Below are 16519 nucleotides of genomic sequence, written 5' to 3'. Positions count from 1 at the left end.
GGTGGTGCACTCGCCATCTCTTGGCTTAGGAGGACGAGCTGACTCTGGGGCCGTGGCGGCGGTGCCTGAGCACCCTTCTCTTCTGCCTCAGGCCGTGGACGTGCCTGGACTGGGGGCGCCTGGCAGCCCGCCTGCTCAGGCCCTCCCGGCATCCGTCTGCCACCCCCTCAGGCGCAGTGCGGGCCACACAGTGAGAGCCACAGCAACCCTGCCGGAGGCCCCGTGTGACACAGCTGCCAGCCTGCCTGGGCACGCTGCCCGGTGGGGCTGGGGGAGGGGCAGGCCCACGGGCGCTGAGTCAGCTGCCCCCGCATGGTCCCGTCCCCACCCGGGCAGGGATGTTGGTGAGGTTGGGGGTGGAGGGGGTGCAGCTCCCATCTTTGGGGGAGCTGTCAATGGCTGGGGATTTTCTGGAAAGTGGCTCCTGCAGGAGCCAGGCCTGGAGGGGCGGCGGGGGCGGGTGGGGTGGGGTGGGGTGGGAATGAGAGGAAGGGCCTTCCCGGAAGACAGGCCCTTTCCAAACAACACCAAAAAGGGAGAAGGGAGAGGACCGACCAGCCTGAGCGGAGGGAAGGAAGCGCTGAGTCAGCACCGAGCCGGCCTCCCTCTGCCAATCAGGCGCCGGAGGGGACAGGGACTCTCAAGGTCAGCGGACGTCAATACCCGCGGGCGTCCCAGTGGACCGCCCTTCCTCCGCCGCAGTGGGGGGCACGCTCCCCCAGAACAGGGGGGCGGGGCGGGGGCGGCCGCCTGCCCCGGCCATCCTCCCGGTGGGGGCTGCGTCCTCCCCCAGGCTGTGCACTCAGGAGGTCAGGGCGGTGGGAGGACATGGCGGTCTGAGTGTGGTCTCCCTCCCAGGGCCAGCAAAAGCGACTCTGGAGCCAAGAGGGTATCTCTGAGGACGCCTTGTCCACCCCCTTGCCCGGGGGCTGACTTCCTCAGATAAACCTCTGGTTTCTAGAAATTCCCTTCTTGCCATGACCCCTCTCCCGCGGTTGCCTCACTTCCCACGGGCAGCCCCTCCCACCCTGCGGGCCGGGGGTACTCCCCATAGGGAGAGCTCCATGGGTGGCCGGCCAAGAGAGCCCCAGCGCCTGGCCAGGGAGGCCACCACCCAGCCCTCAGGCCCTGCTCTGTGTTCCAGGGGAGCGCCTCCCCGGGCTTCTGCCCCAGCCTTGACCTGCTGCCCTCCCTGCCCAGGGATCACTGCCCCCGAATCTGACTGTCCTCTCTTCGCAGGCCACAGGCCCCGGGTGCCCCGAGTCTCCCAAGCTTGGGCGCTGACCGCTGCCGCCTCCCAGGCCTCGCCCCCCACCCCCGACCCTCCCCAGCTTGCCCTCGGGCACTGGCCAGTTGAGTTGAACTGGCCCTCCCCTGGCCAGCTTCCTTCTTTGTGGTCACTGTGCCTGCCTGCCCCCCTCAGGCCTCCCTGATTCCCACAATCAAGGCCCACTGTCTCCACCACCAACACGCCAACTCGCCCAGAAAGCGGGGAGGGAGGCCCGGCCTGGCGGCCTGTGGGAGCCACGGAAGTTGGGCCTCCCTGAGGCTCAGGCGTGGTAAGGACGAACCTGGGATGGTGCTGCCCGCTGGCACTGGCTCCCCTTGAAGCTGGCATGCCCAAGAGGGGTCTCCCTCCTGGCCAGAGAGCATCGCCCCACCCGAGACTCAGCCAGGCTGTAGCCAACAAACCATACCTCCCGAGGGTCCTCCGGCATGTCTTGAGGACCAAGGCTTCTGTGATGAGTCTACCAACTCTGCCATCAGAAGCAGCTAAACCCCGAGAGGACTCAGGTTGGTTTCCACTGATACATCAAGCCCCACACAATTCCAGGGTTGGCAGCGAGGCCGCCCTGTTGCAGACCCGCAGCTCTCCTTCCAGGGCCGCTTTCTGGCCACCCCGGCTACGGGAGAGGACGTGACCCTCCTCATCACGGCAGTCAGGGAAGCCTTCACTCAATAAAGATAAATAAGAACGTGCATCTCATTTTTCCAATTGCTTTTTGGCTCAACAAGAACCGTACTTGGGTTTTCTGCCGGTATCTCGCCTGCGGGTGTCTTCTCTGAAACTCAGTGCACACTGCATGCGCACGGCCATTCCGGCCCAAGAGGGTATGTCCTGTCTTACAAGGACCGTACGCACTCGGTTGTTGAATTCAGCCTCACGACCCTCACCAGGCCCTCCTCGCCCAGCACTGACCAAGTCTCGCGGCCGCCCCCGCCAATCCCCAAGGGCAAGTGCCAGTGGTGGAACCCCTGGCCTCTGGGCACGGAGGGCCCACTGCAGTCCAGCAGTGACTCCTTCTCCAGCTTGGTAACGGTTGCTTTTAAGTTTCCCACTGTACTTAAGAAAAAACAGCATCTGTGGTGTTTCGGGCTTGTTATATCCTCTTAAAAAAGGTATACAGCTTTTGAGCTTTAAACAGTCACACCATCAACGTGTTAAAAAAATAAGTTTAATGCAGGTGGCTCGTTTCATGAACAGCTTCACAGGCACTGAGGGCACCGAGCAGCGGGCCCGCACACTGCGCCCCCAGCCCCACGGGCACACGCCCGCCCGGGGCCAGAGTGCCAGCAGTCAACGAACACAAAACAAAGCTTTTAGGAAACAGCAAGATTCAGTGCAAAAGATTCTCTGCAGCGCTGAGAAGTGGGGTCCACGCGGATCGGCTCCTTGCCTGCCATCCAGGTAACTCGGACAGACTTGCCCCCCACTCCCTCCGAGGAGCCCACCGCTGACCTTGAGTGGACAATCGCCTGACAGAAGCTGACTACAAATAAAAAAACACGGCTTGCAGCCAAGTTATTTTTTGCTTTCTTTACCTGATTTGGGTTTTTCTTCCAGCGGCACACAACTGCCCTGACAGCCCCTCTGGCCACTAGGCAGCCTGGCCAGACGGGGCTGAAGGAGCCACTGCCCGTGCCTGGGGCTGTGGGGACAACTAGGGGTGGAGCAGCATTAGCCTGCCTATCGCCCTCCCGTCTGAGGCCCTAAGTCCTGCCTCTGGCTGTTGTCCCAGCTGAATCATTCAGGGTGCCCCTCGCTTGCCTAGGAGGCCCAAGGCCACCCTGGCCTCATCTGATGGAAGTGGGGGAGGGGCGGGGCAAGCCTCTAGCCCTTTGGTATGTTTTCTCTGCAATCGGAACCGCCCTGGCCCACATTCACTCTTGCTCTGTACTCCCAGCTGCTCCAACAGCTGTTGAGGCAGGAACAAGGGCCACCAAGTCCCTCACTTGGCGGTCCAGTCTGGTGTACCCATGACTCCAAGAGGTGTTTCTTAATGTGCAGCACTCGGGCCACCTCTGATATCTGCTCCTGACACACACATCTTAATCCTGGACATTCCCTCCAGGGAAGAGGCTGAACCCCCCCACCCCCACAAGCCCCCAAAGCCAGAAATGCACTGAGTTGCCTGCCTCAGAAAGTCACACTTGAAGAGATGACGTCATCTAGCCGACTTGCTCAGCAGACCTGCCTGGGAGGAAGACAGGCGTGCCCTGGAACCAGCACACCCCCTCCTGATCTAGCAACCTGCCAAGTGAACCCAGGTGACACGGAAGCCCGGTCTGGGACTCAGGACACCTCGCAGAGTAACATATGGAGGACAGTGTATGGGTTGAGCCAGGACTTGGTGGCCCAGGGCGGAGTGAAGAGCTTGGTGGCAGTGCGGGGCGTCAGCTGGTGGAGCCCGACACTTCCCTAAGGCTGGCGCAGGGGCTGGGGGCGCACAGGAGGGGACAGGGCAGCTGGCAGAGACCCTCCAGGTCTGCACCGGCGCACCACACCCTTCCCAGGGGTCTCTCACACCAACACTGGTGATGCCGGTGTCCTGGAGAGGGGACAGGGACCCGGGCTCTCCAAGTACAGACTGGACCGACGGGTCCCCTCTGGAATTGCTGGGAAAGTGCAGGCGGAACCACAAGCAGGTGGCCCGGGGGATGTTGCACCGAAAGCACACAGAGAAGGGCTGAAGCAAAGACCAGCAGGAGCGAGGCCGCCAGCGTCCCCTTCACAGGAAAGTCTCCGCTCCTTCCGGTCCGAGCCTGAGACCCCTGCACGCAGGGAGGTCGTTCCTCTGGGACTGGGCAGAAGGGGCCCTGACCAATCCCGGCAGGAAGAGCACCCCTCGCAGGTGCAGCTACAGCCAGGTCGCCATCAGCCGCCCCCAGAGGAGCCCGCGGCACCCTTACATGTCCACGAAGACCATGAAGCACCAGCCCAGGCCCCCGACCAGCAGCATGGTCACGTGGATGCCGTAGACCAGCAGCTCGTTGAGGAGGCGGAAGTCCACGCGCCGGCGGCCCAGCAGCAGCAGCAGCGCCGACAGCTTGAGCTGGAAGCGCAGTAGGACGCGGACGCCCAGGTACTGCAGGCAGAAGAGGGCGGCCAGCGCGCCCCACAGCGCGGCCGTGAAGAGGCTGCAGCTGAAGTACAGCAGGAAGCGGATGAAGCCGTAGAGCCAGCGCGCCCGGACGTACACGTCGAAGTTGTTGTACTTGGTGCGGGCCGGGCGGGAGGCGCGAGCCGGGCCACAGGCGGCGTGCAAGCAGGTGGTGTGCGGGCCGTGGAAGGAGCGCACCCGCCGGGGGATGGGCATGACCGGCATCGGGTCCGGACAGCGGCGGTGCTAGCTCGAGGCGGCGGCGGAGTCCCGGCGGCGGTCAGCATAGGCGTCGTGGGCGCCTGGGCCTGGGCGGCCGAGGCTGAGCACCAGGGGAGGCGGGGGCCTGCAGGGAGAGGGACACGAAGAGGAGTCGGGTCAGCCAGGACACAGCCAGGGCTGCCAGGAGACGGAGTCTGGGACTGGAGAGCCACTAAATTATCATTTTCAAAAGGCTGAGGACACTCCGAAGGGACCCACAGTCACGTGGGAACCGAAATTCCACCAGTGACACCAGGAAGAAGGGTCAAGACAGAGGCCGCAGACACCCCCCCCCCCCCCCCCCAGTGCAGTCAATGCTAAAAGGAGAAAAAGGGCCTCCCCCTCCCCAGAGGCTAGGTGAGTCCCCTGCAGTGGACTCAGCGTCTGGCTTTTAACTGGGATGCCCAAGGCTGCCTGCACTTCTGTGGCTGCTTTATCCAGGGAGAATAAGCCACTGAGCTGACCGGGTCACTCTCTTTAGCAACCTGACAGGCCAAGCGCTGGGGATCAGGCAGCTGGCGCAGGGCTCTGGGCTCCCCCTGCGGCGCCTGAACCCCGGTGCTGTCCTTCACTAGGAGAGTAACCTTGGGCAGGTCACTTCACCCTCTGAGACCATTCCTGCTCTGCACCATGGGGATGCCAGCAGCACTGGGCTCCCAGGGGTGCTGTAGGAAGCAAGCATTACTGGGCAAAGGCTGCCCATGCCTGGCAGAGGAAGAGATGGCAGCCCAGGGCTGGCCAGTGGTGTCATCGCAGGTCATGGGACTGGACCACCAGAGAGGAGAAAATAGCAAGTGGCTCTCTGGCTTTGCCTAGCAACTACCGTTTACAGCTGTGCCTGGGTCGTGTCTGGAAAACACAGAACTGGAAGTACAGGATGCGTAAAATCGGAGCGGCAAAGTTGACGACAGGCCCCGGGGAGGCGCTGCCTAGGGCATCGGCCTCCCGTCACGTGGCGTGCAGCCTGGGGGCCTGCAGAGGGGCTCGTGCTAGCTAGCTCCCTCTCCGGCCGCCCACGTGCTGCTCTGGCCAGAGCGGGAGGAAAGGGGAGGCCGGGCGCGTCCACCCTCCCCTGCTCACAGGCCCAGCCCTGCCCGCAGGCTGCAGCCAGAACCAGGTCTGACAGCATCTGATGGCACTTAGACGTCGGTGCTCCTGCGGGGTCGCAGCCGGGTGCGGGCTGCTAGCCATCCTCCCGTTGTCCATCTGCCCGCGGGCAACGGGTCTGCGCCACGCGCTTCCAGGTGGGGGGCCGGGGCGACACCCACGCGTCTCCCCAACCCCCGCCCGCTGAGTGCTAGGCCCTCGACCCCCAGAGGCAGGGCCGACCCATGGCGCCCCTGGGAGCCGCCCCCGCCCCACCCCGCCCCGCCCGGGCACCCCCGCCTGCTCACCGGGTGCCCTCTCCGCGCCGGCGTCCCGAGCCGCGAGCCCCCCTGTCCCTCGGGGCTCCAGGAGTTGGGCGGCCGCATGGTGCCGACGGCGCGGCCCGGACCCTCAAGCGTCCCGGCCCGGGGCCGCCCCGAAGGGACAGGGGCTCCCGCGCCCGGCGGCCGGCGGCGTTTGGCCCCGCGTGGGAGCCGTAGCGCCGTCCCTCTGCGGCCACCGTAGGACTTTCCTCACACCGCCCCCGCCGCCCCCCTCCCCGCTCCGCCCGGCCGAAACGGACAGCGCCTCCCTTCCCCCTTTTCGGCGTCGACCCCGGGCGCCCGGAACTCGGCGCTTGCCCCCTGAGCGTAAGTGCGTGCGTGCGTGCGTACGCGCCCGACGCGCGGCCCGTGACGTACCCCCGGACAACACCGCCCCAGGTACCCGGTCTGCGCCTCGGCCCGTCCTGCGCAGGCGCAGATAGGGGATCTGCGCATCGGCGCCCCCCCCTCCCCCAGCAGCTCCTCTGCGCATGCGCCTCTGTGCCCCAGGCTGTGGGCAGTGCGCAGGAGCGCGCCCTTGGGTCAGTGACGGTCTTGCGGTCTGTAAAGAGCCCTCGGTCGTGGTGCTGCTGGTGTCGGTCCCGGCCCTGCGTGTTGGCCGTCTGGCGAGTCTGGAGCGGAGTGGGGACACCACCCAAGGTCCCCAAATGTAGGGAGTCAGGACGGACTGGTTGACACCACCCACAGATGTCAAGGTCCCATGTAGGGACCCTGGGAGAGAGAGGACGTCGGTGTAGACGTGTTTAAGTGTTTTAATCCGGTCGAGGTCAGGGTAGGGGAAACAACGCTCCTTGGATGTAGTTGGCAAGTTCCACCTGAGTTCTGTCGGGTGTGGAGAATCTGTTTCCACACGTGGGAGAAGCTGGTTGCACCCCCAGTGCCTGGGGTCCTGGTCTTGGTCCTTGTTTTTGCCACCGGTTGCTCTAGTAGAGGCCAGTTCCTCGGGCATCCTTTACCGAAGACAGTTGGGTGTTGACCTCCCCTTGGCTGACCCTCCAGGGCTGGAGCCCCTACCTGCCAGCACCGGCACCAGGCGTGCACGTCCTGACCCCAGCCAGCCCTCGCCCCGCCCTGTCCTAGGGGTGGACCATGGTGCCTGGGAACACGCATGGTGGTTCTGTCCCTTCAGCTGCCGCTCTGCTGGTGAGGAGAGTCTGACGCGGTCATGGTGGAGAGGGGAGGAAGGGGCCCAGATCAGGTCAGGGGGCAGCAGGAGAGGATGGAAGAGAAGAAGTGATTCTTAAACTGCATCTTCTCTGTGGCTGGGCCTCTGCAGTTGATCCCTGCTTTGTACCCTAACCCAGGGTGCTGGTTTTCTTCCCCAGACCTGGGTCCAGCCCTGTCCCTTGGAGACGCCCTGTCCAGGCCCCCTCCTCAGCCCTGTGAGGAGGCCCCCTTGCTCCTGTCCTTGTCCCTTCACACTAGCTTTTTCTGTCCCTCTGCCTCACCCAGTGAGCTCCTATTCACCCTTTAAAACCCCAGTCACTATCCCCACCTCTGGGAGACCGCCTCCAACTGTGTGCCACCCCTTCCCTGGCCATCCCCTCCCCTTGGTGGGAATTAGTGGTTCTGACTAATCTCAACCATACCCTTTCTCCACCTCAAAAGCTCAAAGATTCGTTGATGGATCGGCCTCTCCCACTGGCTCAGTTTCCTTACCACAGGCCACACGATAAGATAGATGTCTCTCTACGTCATGATCTAGTCCACACACTCACACGATTAAACAACTCCAGAAGCTTCACAAAGTGCACTTCTCCTGACCACACACTCTGCTACATTCTGTTGTTAATTCATTCAGTAGACGGGCTGGAAGCTGCCGTATCTGCAGCCTGACCACCGCCAGGTCCAGAGCCACGAGGATGAAGATGAGGCTGTGTCCTCAGGGCCAGCTCAGTGGCAGGGCCGGGGGAGACCCCCGACGTGTGCTGTGGGTTTTCGCAGGCTGCCCCTGGCGGGGTAGGGGGGACCGGCCAGCGGGGGCTCCCTCATGTTGCTATCCTCTCAGGCACCCCGCTCCCCCGCCCCCACGTCAGGAGGACATCTGTGATGTGGGCGGTGGCCGGGCGCCACCTGCTGGAACAGTGCACGAGGTGTCACAGAGCCAGGCCTGAGACCCAGTGAAGGGTCCGAGAAGGGCCTGAGTCCATCGGGGCTTTGAGCTGTAAACCAGGCCGAGTCCCAGCAGCTCCCAGTTGTCTGTGGAGCTACGGTGGAGCTGAGTAGCCTCGTGCCGCAGAGGCCCATTGGCCTCCCCTCCCCTCTCTGCCTTTGCAAAAACCTAGTTTGCCCCTGCTTTAAACAAGCGTTTGTCACACGGCTCACAGAGAATGGTAAATGGGCAGACCGCCAGGTTGGGACTGTCTTAGCCACCCCCACCCTCCACTGTCCCTGTGCTTGCTGGGGAGCAAGGATCCGGTCACTCCAGGGGCCAGACATGGAATGACTCTTTGCCACCCAGGACAGTAGAGGCTGAGTGACCCCTGACATCAGGCTGCCCTGCAGGTTTGGGTGTGGGGAGGGACCGACCTCTCTGCAGTCATGTTCTAACTGTCCGGTCCTCAGGCGGGGCTGGTGTGACCTCCCACCCCGGGACGGTGGGTTTAATCCTCACAAGGGCCCCAACAGCGTAGCCTTCAGCAATTGTGGAGTCCTTGTGAGCGGTCCTACAGTCACCTCGCCATCAAGAGACGGACCACCATATGACCCAGCAGCGCCACTCCTGGACATATGGGCGGACAAAACTCTAATTCAAAAAGATACCTGCATGCCAGTGTTCATGGCAGCACGACTCACAATAGCCGGGACGTGGAATCAACTAAATGTCCATCGACAGAGGAATGGATACAGAAAACGTGGTGTGTATATACTTGGTCACAAAAAAGAATGACATGCCATTTGCAGCAACATGGACGGACCTAGAGATGATCATACCAAAGGTCAGACAGAGAAAGACAAATACCATAAGATGTGGAATCTAAAATACGACACCAACGAACCTGTGTGTGAAACGGAAGCAGACTCAGGAGCACAGGGAACAGACTGGCGGTTGCCCCGGGGAGGGCGTTGGGAGAGGGCTGGAGGGGGGGTTGGGGTCAGCAGCGAAGCTCCTATAGAGAGTGGCTAGACAGCAAAGTGCTCCTGTACAGGACAGGGAACTGTAGTCAGTATCCGATGGTAAATCATCATGGAAAAGAATATTTTAAAAAAGGATAGTTAGAAAAAAAAGAATGTGTGAAAATGATTTTGTGCTCGAGGGAGTAAAACTAAAAACCACCACCACCAAAAAACAAGAGTTGGAGTTGACGAATTCCCTCCCCTCGGCTCTGGGCTGCCTTAGTGACCAGATCCTGAGGCCACGTGACACTGTGTGATTCCAGGCTGTGCAGCCTCGTCCTCAGCCTCGGGGACGCTCTTGGAAGCCCCAGTCATGGCGCCCTGAGACGCGGGCCCACGTGGGGCACCGGGCCAGCCCATCATGGGTGGCCCCGCCGAGCTCAGCCTTGGGGCATCCCACCCGTGAGTGGGTGACTCTCTGGGGGATTTTGACCCCAGCTCTCTGGGTCACTCGTCCGCTTGAGACTGCCCGGCTGAGCCCCCAGGTGGCACAGAGCAGGGAAGCCCTGTCTGGGCCCTGTGAGCGCAATGAAACGGGTGCTGTTTTACCACACCAGGGTGGGGAGGTTGGTCACATCCCCCAGTGGTTTGAGCGAACGTGTCATTTCAAATCCTCATCACCGCCTTCAAGGGAAGTCGTCTTGCCTCCACTTTTACAGATGAGGAAAGAGGTTTTTTTAGTTCAAGTCAGGCCTGACTCCCAAACCTGGGGTAAACCCACCACCCACACCGCCCGTGCTAACACAGGCATGCGTACTGGCCGTCTCCTCCAGGCCCTGCAGACATCTCTGTTGATCGGCACTGGTCTCACTCCCTTGCTGGTCCTTGGTTACGGAACCCCAGCCTATCTGGGCGGCCTCTCATCCCTGACGTGACTCCTCCTTTACCCCCGTGACCCCGGAGAGGACACCCCTCTCCTCCAGGTGGACCCTGGCCGGTGTGTCACGAGGGCCGGCTGAGCCCCCAGAGGTTACCACAGACTTGTGTGTGCAGGCGTGTGCGCTCAGTCACGTGTGACTCTTTGCGACCCCATGGACTGTAGCCCGCCAGGCTCCTCTGTCCATGGGATTCTCCAGGCAAGAATACAAGGGGTTGCCATTCCCTTCTCCAGGGGATCTTCCCGACCTAGGGATTGAACTTGCGTCTCCTGCATTGGCAGGCAGATTTTTTCACCTCTGAGCCACCAGGGACGCCACAGACCCCGTGGACGGCGTTTACAGAGGGCAGAGCGGCGTCAGATCGTGAGCTGCTGCAGCCCCATCCTGCTGCTCCGGCTCTGGTCCACCAGTTTCTAACTGGGCAGAGTCCTCTGTGCCGCTGGCTCGTGTCTCCGAGACAGTTGGGGAGGGGCGCAGGGCCCCCCTCCCGCCTCGGCCTCCCTTCCTCCTGACTCCCCCACCAGCTGGCTGTCCTCCATTCTTCTAAGTCCAAGGCTGGCATGACCTGGCCACTCGGTCTCAGCATGGTGTTGCCTGGCAGGGAGGCTTCCCATGCCCACGCCCCCATCCCACCCCCTGTAGCCCCAGTGTCTGGCCCACCACAGGCCCAGTTCTGCTTGCGTTCGTTGGTTGGTTGTTTGGTTGATGAAGTGCCTGCCCTGTACTGGGCATCCAAAACTGGGGATACAGGTGGGGGGAGTGGCCTCAGCCTGGTATCGCCCAGTGACATCCACGGGCATCAGCTTGCCCGGCTCCATTCCGGCCCGCCTGGGTGCCCAGTGCAGGGGTAAGGGGCATTGGAGGGAAAGCAGATCGAGCTGGACACTGGCTACAGGCTTGGGGGTGGTGAGGAGGGCGGGCTGGACCGGCACCTGGATTATAGTTTATCGGTGACAGTCTTGCCCTGATTTCAGAAGTGTGTCCAGCGCCCCCGCCCACCTCCCCCAGGCTCCTCAGTGGGTGGGCTAATCTACGTAACCTCCCTAGGTGTCCAGCCTCCACCTGTGAGCTGGAGGTCTCATCCCCAGTGGCTGTGAGTGAGGACCTCAGGGTGCAGAGTCCACGCGGAGCTGCCAGGGTCTGAGCTCCCAGACTGGGACTCAGCCTCTCACCGTGGGAAGGAGGAGACCACACAGCCCGGCGTCTTGGTGGCCTTGGTTTCCTCCTGGGCAGTATGCTTGCCATCTCACGGACGTGCCCTCCTAAGACCCAGACTCAGGCCGAGAAGCCGGCAGGCAAGGCGTGTGTTCAAGGTCATCGCCCACAGTGGTTTGGCCCCTTCCTGCACCCACGGCCCCAGTCCCCGGCCCAGGTTGTATTTCCTCCTGTGCTAATTTCACAAAAGACACAGCTCACACTCCTGTTGATTGAACAGTTTTGTGCTGACAGGAGGGAAGATTGGTGGCAGAGTTATCATCCCCCAGAGCGTGGGCGATTTGTCTGGCTCGGAGGAGCCCCGGCGGGGTGGATATGTTTTATGGCGGGCCTGGAAGACAAACACAGGCATTTATATGTCACTTGTTGCAATATAAATGCTAACTTGTACTTCGTTCAAAACTTTTAATGAATTGTATACGTTCCAGAAGATTTACAGGGTGAGCGCAGTGGCTCAAAATGTTACTTTTAACATATTTGTCAGTTTGGCAACAGCACCAAAAAAACCTGGAGGATATTGCGTTCAGAAATAAATCATAAATAGATGCATCTTAAAAGAGGTTTATTTTGGTCGTTAATGGTTGATGGGCCCCCCAGTGCAGGATTTAAAGGTAAATTATGCAAAATCAAAAATAAACCTTATAATACTTCATCAAACATGCATAAAACTGTCAGGCCCAAATAAATTCTCTCAATTAACTTGCTTCAGATTGTGATTGCATTTGCTAATTTAATCAGCTCCAGAATAATCTGGAAGCCCAGAAATGATGGATGGCTGTGCGGGCACGCCCCGGGGAGCAGGGCAGAGCCAGCCTGGACAGGACTGGGAGGTCAAGGCCCGCCTCTCCCCTGGGCAGCCTTTCCCATTCCCATCTTGGCGGCGAAGCCAGTCAGCCAGGCCCTCTGCTCGCGTCCCCGTTAGCTGCTGCCCTGGGGCTGCGGTGGTGGCCTTCGCGCGTGTCACCTGGTTCGCCAGGCCTGGACGTCACCACCAGGAACCACACCCACTCTGGTCTGGCCTGGCTCCAGAAGCCCGGGCGCTCACGCCATCGATGTGGGTGCCGGCTCCTTAGTCTTTTCTAGAACAAAGGGAAGTGGGATGGACCGGGAATGGTTCTCTCAGGATCTGCCCATTCCTCCCTTTGATTCTTGATTAAATGAAGGTTTTTTAATTAAACTGTGTTTTACCCATTTCGTGGGGGAGGGTGGGGGCAGGCCATCAGGTAGGGGTGGACCCGTGCCCTGGGCCAAGGCCTGAAGGGGGAGGAGGTGTCCTCTGCTCGAGGCCTGACCCAAGGCAGGCACGGAGCTGAGCTCACCAAGCGCGCTGTGCGGTGTGGACCCGGGCAGTCTCGTCTCCCCATCACTTTGCTTCCAGTCTGACGGAGCTGTGTGCCCATTTCTCTTGGTACCTGCCGGAGACTGTCTCATACAACGAGACCATCCAGACTGGAGAAGTCACCAAGGAGACCTCCACAAAGCTTTATGCTTTAAGGGAGGACTGTGTCTTTGTGGAGGGTCTTTGTTTCTTTCTTGTAAAATCTGGTGAGTCTGTTTCAACCAGAACCACACCTGCTTCTTGTGTAATTCTAGCAGATGAGAAAGGAAAGCACCCACAAACACGGAGAGAGAGGGAGGCTGGTGTGCACCTGTGGGGCTGAACAGGGGTTCGTGGGCCACTCGGGGCTTCAGTCTGAGCTCCTGACTGATGCCCGGATCTCGGGATCCCACCTCGGGACCCCCACCCCACCCCAGAGCCCCACGTTTTGGCAGAGGGCCTCTCTTAACCATCAGCACACTCTGTGTCTTCCCTGCTTCCCCAGCTGCCCTGTTTGGTCCCTTGGGGACCAGCCTGGCTCTGCCCTGGGACACAGGAGGACACGCTGTGTTCCTTGGCGCCTGCTTTCTGCTGGCAAAGGGCTCTAGTATTTTGTTTTTCAGAAGTGGGACTCTGTTGGGCACCTGGGTTTGCGTCCTGCTACCCGTCCATCCTAAAGGAAATCAAGTGAACGTGAATTGGCAGGACTGAGGCTGAAGCTGAAGCTCCGATACTTTGGCCACCTCATGCAAAGAGCTGACTCCTTAAAAGAAGACCCCGATGCTGGAAAAGATTGAAGGCAGGAGGAGAAGAGAATAACAGAGGATGAGATGGCTGGATGGCATCACCAACTCTGGGAGATGATGAAGGACAAGGAAGCTTGGCATGCTGCCATCCATGGGGGCTGCAAAGAGTCAGACACGGCTAAGTGACTGCACAACTCTCCCACTTGGCCTTTCAAAAGGAACATTTTCCATGACAGCAGCCACTCTTCATAGATCTGGGCCCGTGTATCCCAGCACACGATGTTCTGTCACTTACCTCATCATTCCTCTCTGACCGGACACGGGCACTGACCCCAGTGTTTTGGTATCGTGCACAGTTCTGTGATGGACACCCTGGCACGTAAAGCTGGGTGCACATCCATTTCTCTTCCCTTGGGATGCAGTGCGGATGCTGGCCAACTTCTTAGAGCCCCTGACAATTGTCGTGGCTGGACACCTGCTGTCTCTGCAGCCACAGAAGAGTGAGGGTCGAGGCTCTGGGCTGGTGGCGGGGACTCCCCACCTGAGGCTCTGCCTTTGCCACCCCTCGCCTGCTCTTGCCGATACAGGCGCAGGCTCCTGGGAATGGGGTCATGTTTGCTGTTATTTAGTCAGTAGTGTCCAACTCTGCGACTCGCTGGACTGAAGCCCGCCAGGCTCCTCTGTCCATGGGATCTCCCAGGCGAGAATACTGGAGGGGGGTGCCATTACCTTATCCAGGGAGTCTTTCCCACCCACGGATGGAACCTGAGTCTCCTACATTTCAGCCAGATTCTTTACTGCAAACCCCCGAGTGTCCATGCCTCGGAGGAAAGCTGCAAGCTGCTTGTCCTGGGGCTTCAGCGGAGTGGGCTTCTGTAGAAGCGCAAAGGGTGGTGGTCTGAGACACGGCAGAGGGGGACACTTATTTGGAACACGGTGTCTGAGCTCAGGATGGTCTCAGCAAATTCACTGAGGGCCACTGAGGTCAAAGAACAGCGTGCTTCCTGGATGGTCCGCCCATAGGGCACCGAACTCACTCAGCAAAAGACGGGCCCCGGAGAACACTGTGCTCAGTGGAATGAGTCGGCACGGCAGACAAGGATTGTGTGATCCCACTCGTGGGAGGGCAAGGTGGTGAAGAATCGGCCTGCCAATGCAGGAGACATGAGACTGGGGCTCGATCCCTGGGTTGGAAAGATCTCCTGGAGGAGGGCACGGCAACCCACTCCAATATTCTTGCCTGGAGAGTCCCATGGACCAAGGAGCCTGGTGGGCTACAGTCCACGGGGTCACAAAGAGTCTGACATGACTGAACGGACTTAGCACAGAGGCACGCACACAGGGGGTCAGACCCTACAGAGACCGGAAGTAGACGGTGGGGCCAGGGCTGGGGCAAGGGAGGGGGCGTGAGGCTTTAACAGGGACAGAGTGTCAGTTTGAGAAAGTTCTGGAAATGGACGGTGGTGACGGTGGCACAACAATGGGCATGGACTCAGTGCCACTGAACCGTGCACTTAAAAATGGTTACGATCATAAGGCTTGTGTTATGTGTTTTTGATAATTTAACTTATCCCATATGGATCTAGGTTTTTTCAGTTAATAACTATGTCATACGGTGGATGTCCTTGTCCTGGTTTCCTTGGGGGTTTTTTGGGCACGTGGGATCTTAGTTGCCCAAGCAGGGACTGAACCCACTCCCCCTGCGGTGGAAGCTCAGAGTCCGAACCACCTGATTGACAGGAAATTCTCCTGGGTTGTGTATATTTTATCACAATAAAAAGGAAAAGAAAAAGAGAGGGCATTAAAAACATATATTCCTAAGTGCTTTTGAGTTTGCATAAGAGGCCCTGGAAGAGTGCTGTCCCTGTGTGGATGGTGGGCTTCGGGCCTGACGTCCCAGGCCGACCTCAGCCCTCACACAGGCCGAGTGGGTGGCCTTGTGCAGATGTCCACTGAGGTGTGCATGCGTCCCTGCCAGGTTAATGCCTTTGAAACTGACCTGTCCCTCCCCATCACACCAGATATCCTTCCAGATGTTTCCAGCAAACTCCTGCAGCTGCCTCCACTGGGACTCTGAGCTTCTTTCTGCGCCTCTAGAAGCTCTCCAGCCTGGTTAAGGGTCCTAGACCTTCCAGCCCTGCTGGGGTTTGAGAATTTAGCGCAAGGAAATAAATGAACCTGGGGAGGGACAGAAGCTTCTGTCAATACATGCCCCTGGAGGCAGGCCTGTGCTGGGGGATCCCGGCCCCATCCAGCTTCCTGGCTGGCAGAGACAGCAGCCCCAGCCTGGGTGGCGCTCACCTGGCCAGGTTCCTCGTGGGGTCCCCGCTCTATGGAGATGCAAGGCTCCTGGACTCTGAGATTCCAGCATGGAGGCGCTGTGAGCAGTAAAAGGGTCCTAGGGACTGGCCTGTTGACCCTCCGGGAAGAACAGCAAAAGCTGCGTGCCCCTCTCCCCACCCCCAACCCCCACCGCCCAGAAACTGCCTCTGGGTCCTGGGGTCAGTGTCCCCCATGAAGGGATGCTCCTGAGCCCATTCACCAAGCACTGGCGGGTCCAGAGCGCCCTCGGGGCCTTCCTGTCCTGGCTGCATCTCTGGGTCTCAGCACCCATGGAGCACCCTCCTCCGTCGGGGGTGGGGGCAGGCCACGCAAGCATCAGCTCTTATCAGTGCCCGGCTGACGCTGAAGCGGACCAGGGCACATCCCTCCATCACCTCCACCCCCCTGTCCAAGGGCCCTGAGAGCCGTGCTGCCTGAGAATGCTCAGGGTCTCAGGCCCAGGACTCAGGCGGCTGGATCCAGCGTGTCCTGAAGGCGGCCACAAACTGGCTCATGTGCACTCACCTTGTGTGTCGATGCTGTGTGGCATACTCAGTGGGGCTCCCCTCTCCCATGGTCTGGGTCTGAAGGGACAGCCTCCCGCAGCCCTCCCTGCCCGCTCCCAGGAGTTAAGGGCAGGTGGCTGGCAAGGGCCCTTTCCCTTATGGGCTGATGGTCCCGGCGCTGGTTCCCTTCATTTAATGGAGACAGTCATAGCATCAACTCTCATTACAGGGCAGCGACCCACTGTCACCGACCTAAGAGTGTGTGAACCGAGGTCCACCATCGTTTTATAACCGGCAGAGGAAGAAAACATACCGCCAAACACTCACCCTCCTGCCGGTAAGAA

General features: G+C 60.2%; 1 protein-coding gene and 1 long non-coding RNA gene across 5 annotated transcripts in view; one reads left to right on the top strand and one right to left on the bottom strand.

Annotated features, from left to right (window-relative positions):
• LOC147362340 (uncharacterized) overlaps window positions 1-16519 on the top strand; it is a 34939-nt gene that overhangs the window by 15417 nt on the left and 3003 nt on the right. For 2 of the 4 annotated variants that reach the window (XR_015135712.1, XR_015135711.1), the window contains exon 2: window positions 16405-16512. This is a non-coding gene — a long non-coding RNA (uncharacterized LOC147362340). Of the gene's footprint in view, window positions 1-6278; window positions 6452-16404; window positions 16513-16519 lie in introns of those variants that run through there. The other 2 variants (XR_015135710.1, XR_015135709.1) reach the window with 2 other exon arrangements.
• TMEM250 (transmembrane protein 250) lies at window positions 2437-6222 on the bottom strand. The gene is made up of 2 exons (XM_086323420.1): window positions 6038-6222; window positions 2437-4728 (listed from the first exon to the last, which is right to left on the bottom strand). Exon 2 carries the CDS (start codon window positions 4605-4607, stop codon window positions 4188-4190), a length of 420 nt encoding a protein of 139 aa, XP_086179546.1. The 5' UTR covers window positions 4608-4728; window positions 6038-6222; the 3' UTR covers window positions 2437-4187.

The sequence above is a fragment of the Bos grunniens genome, chromosome 11 (assembly GCF_055505025.1).
Source record: "Bos grunniens cultivar Pamir isolate PY7600 chromosome 11, Bosgru_T2T1.0, whole genome shotgun sequence".
In the NCBI taxonomy this organism is placed as follows: domain Eukaryota; kingdom Metazoa; phylum Chordata; class Mammalia; order Artiodactyla; family Bovidae; genus Bos; species Bos grunniens.
The sequence above is the reverse complement of the archived record's forward strand: the minus strand, read 5'-3'. Positions and strand labels throughout refer to the sequence as shown.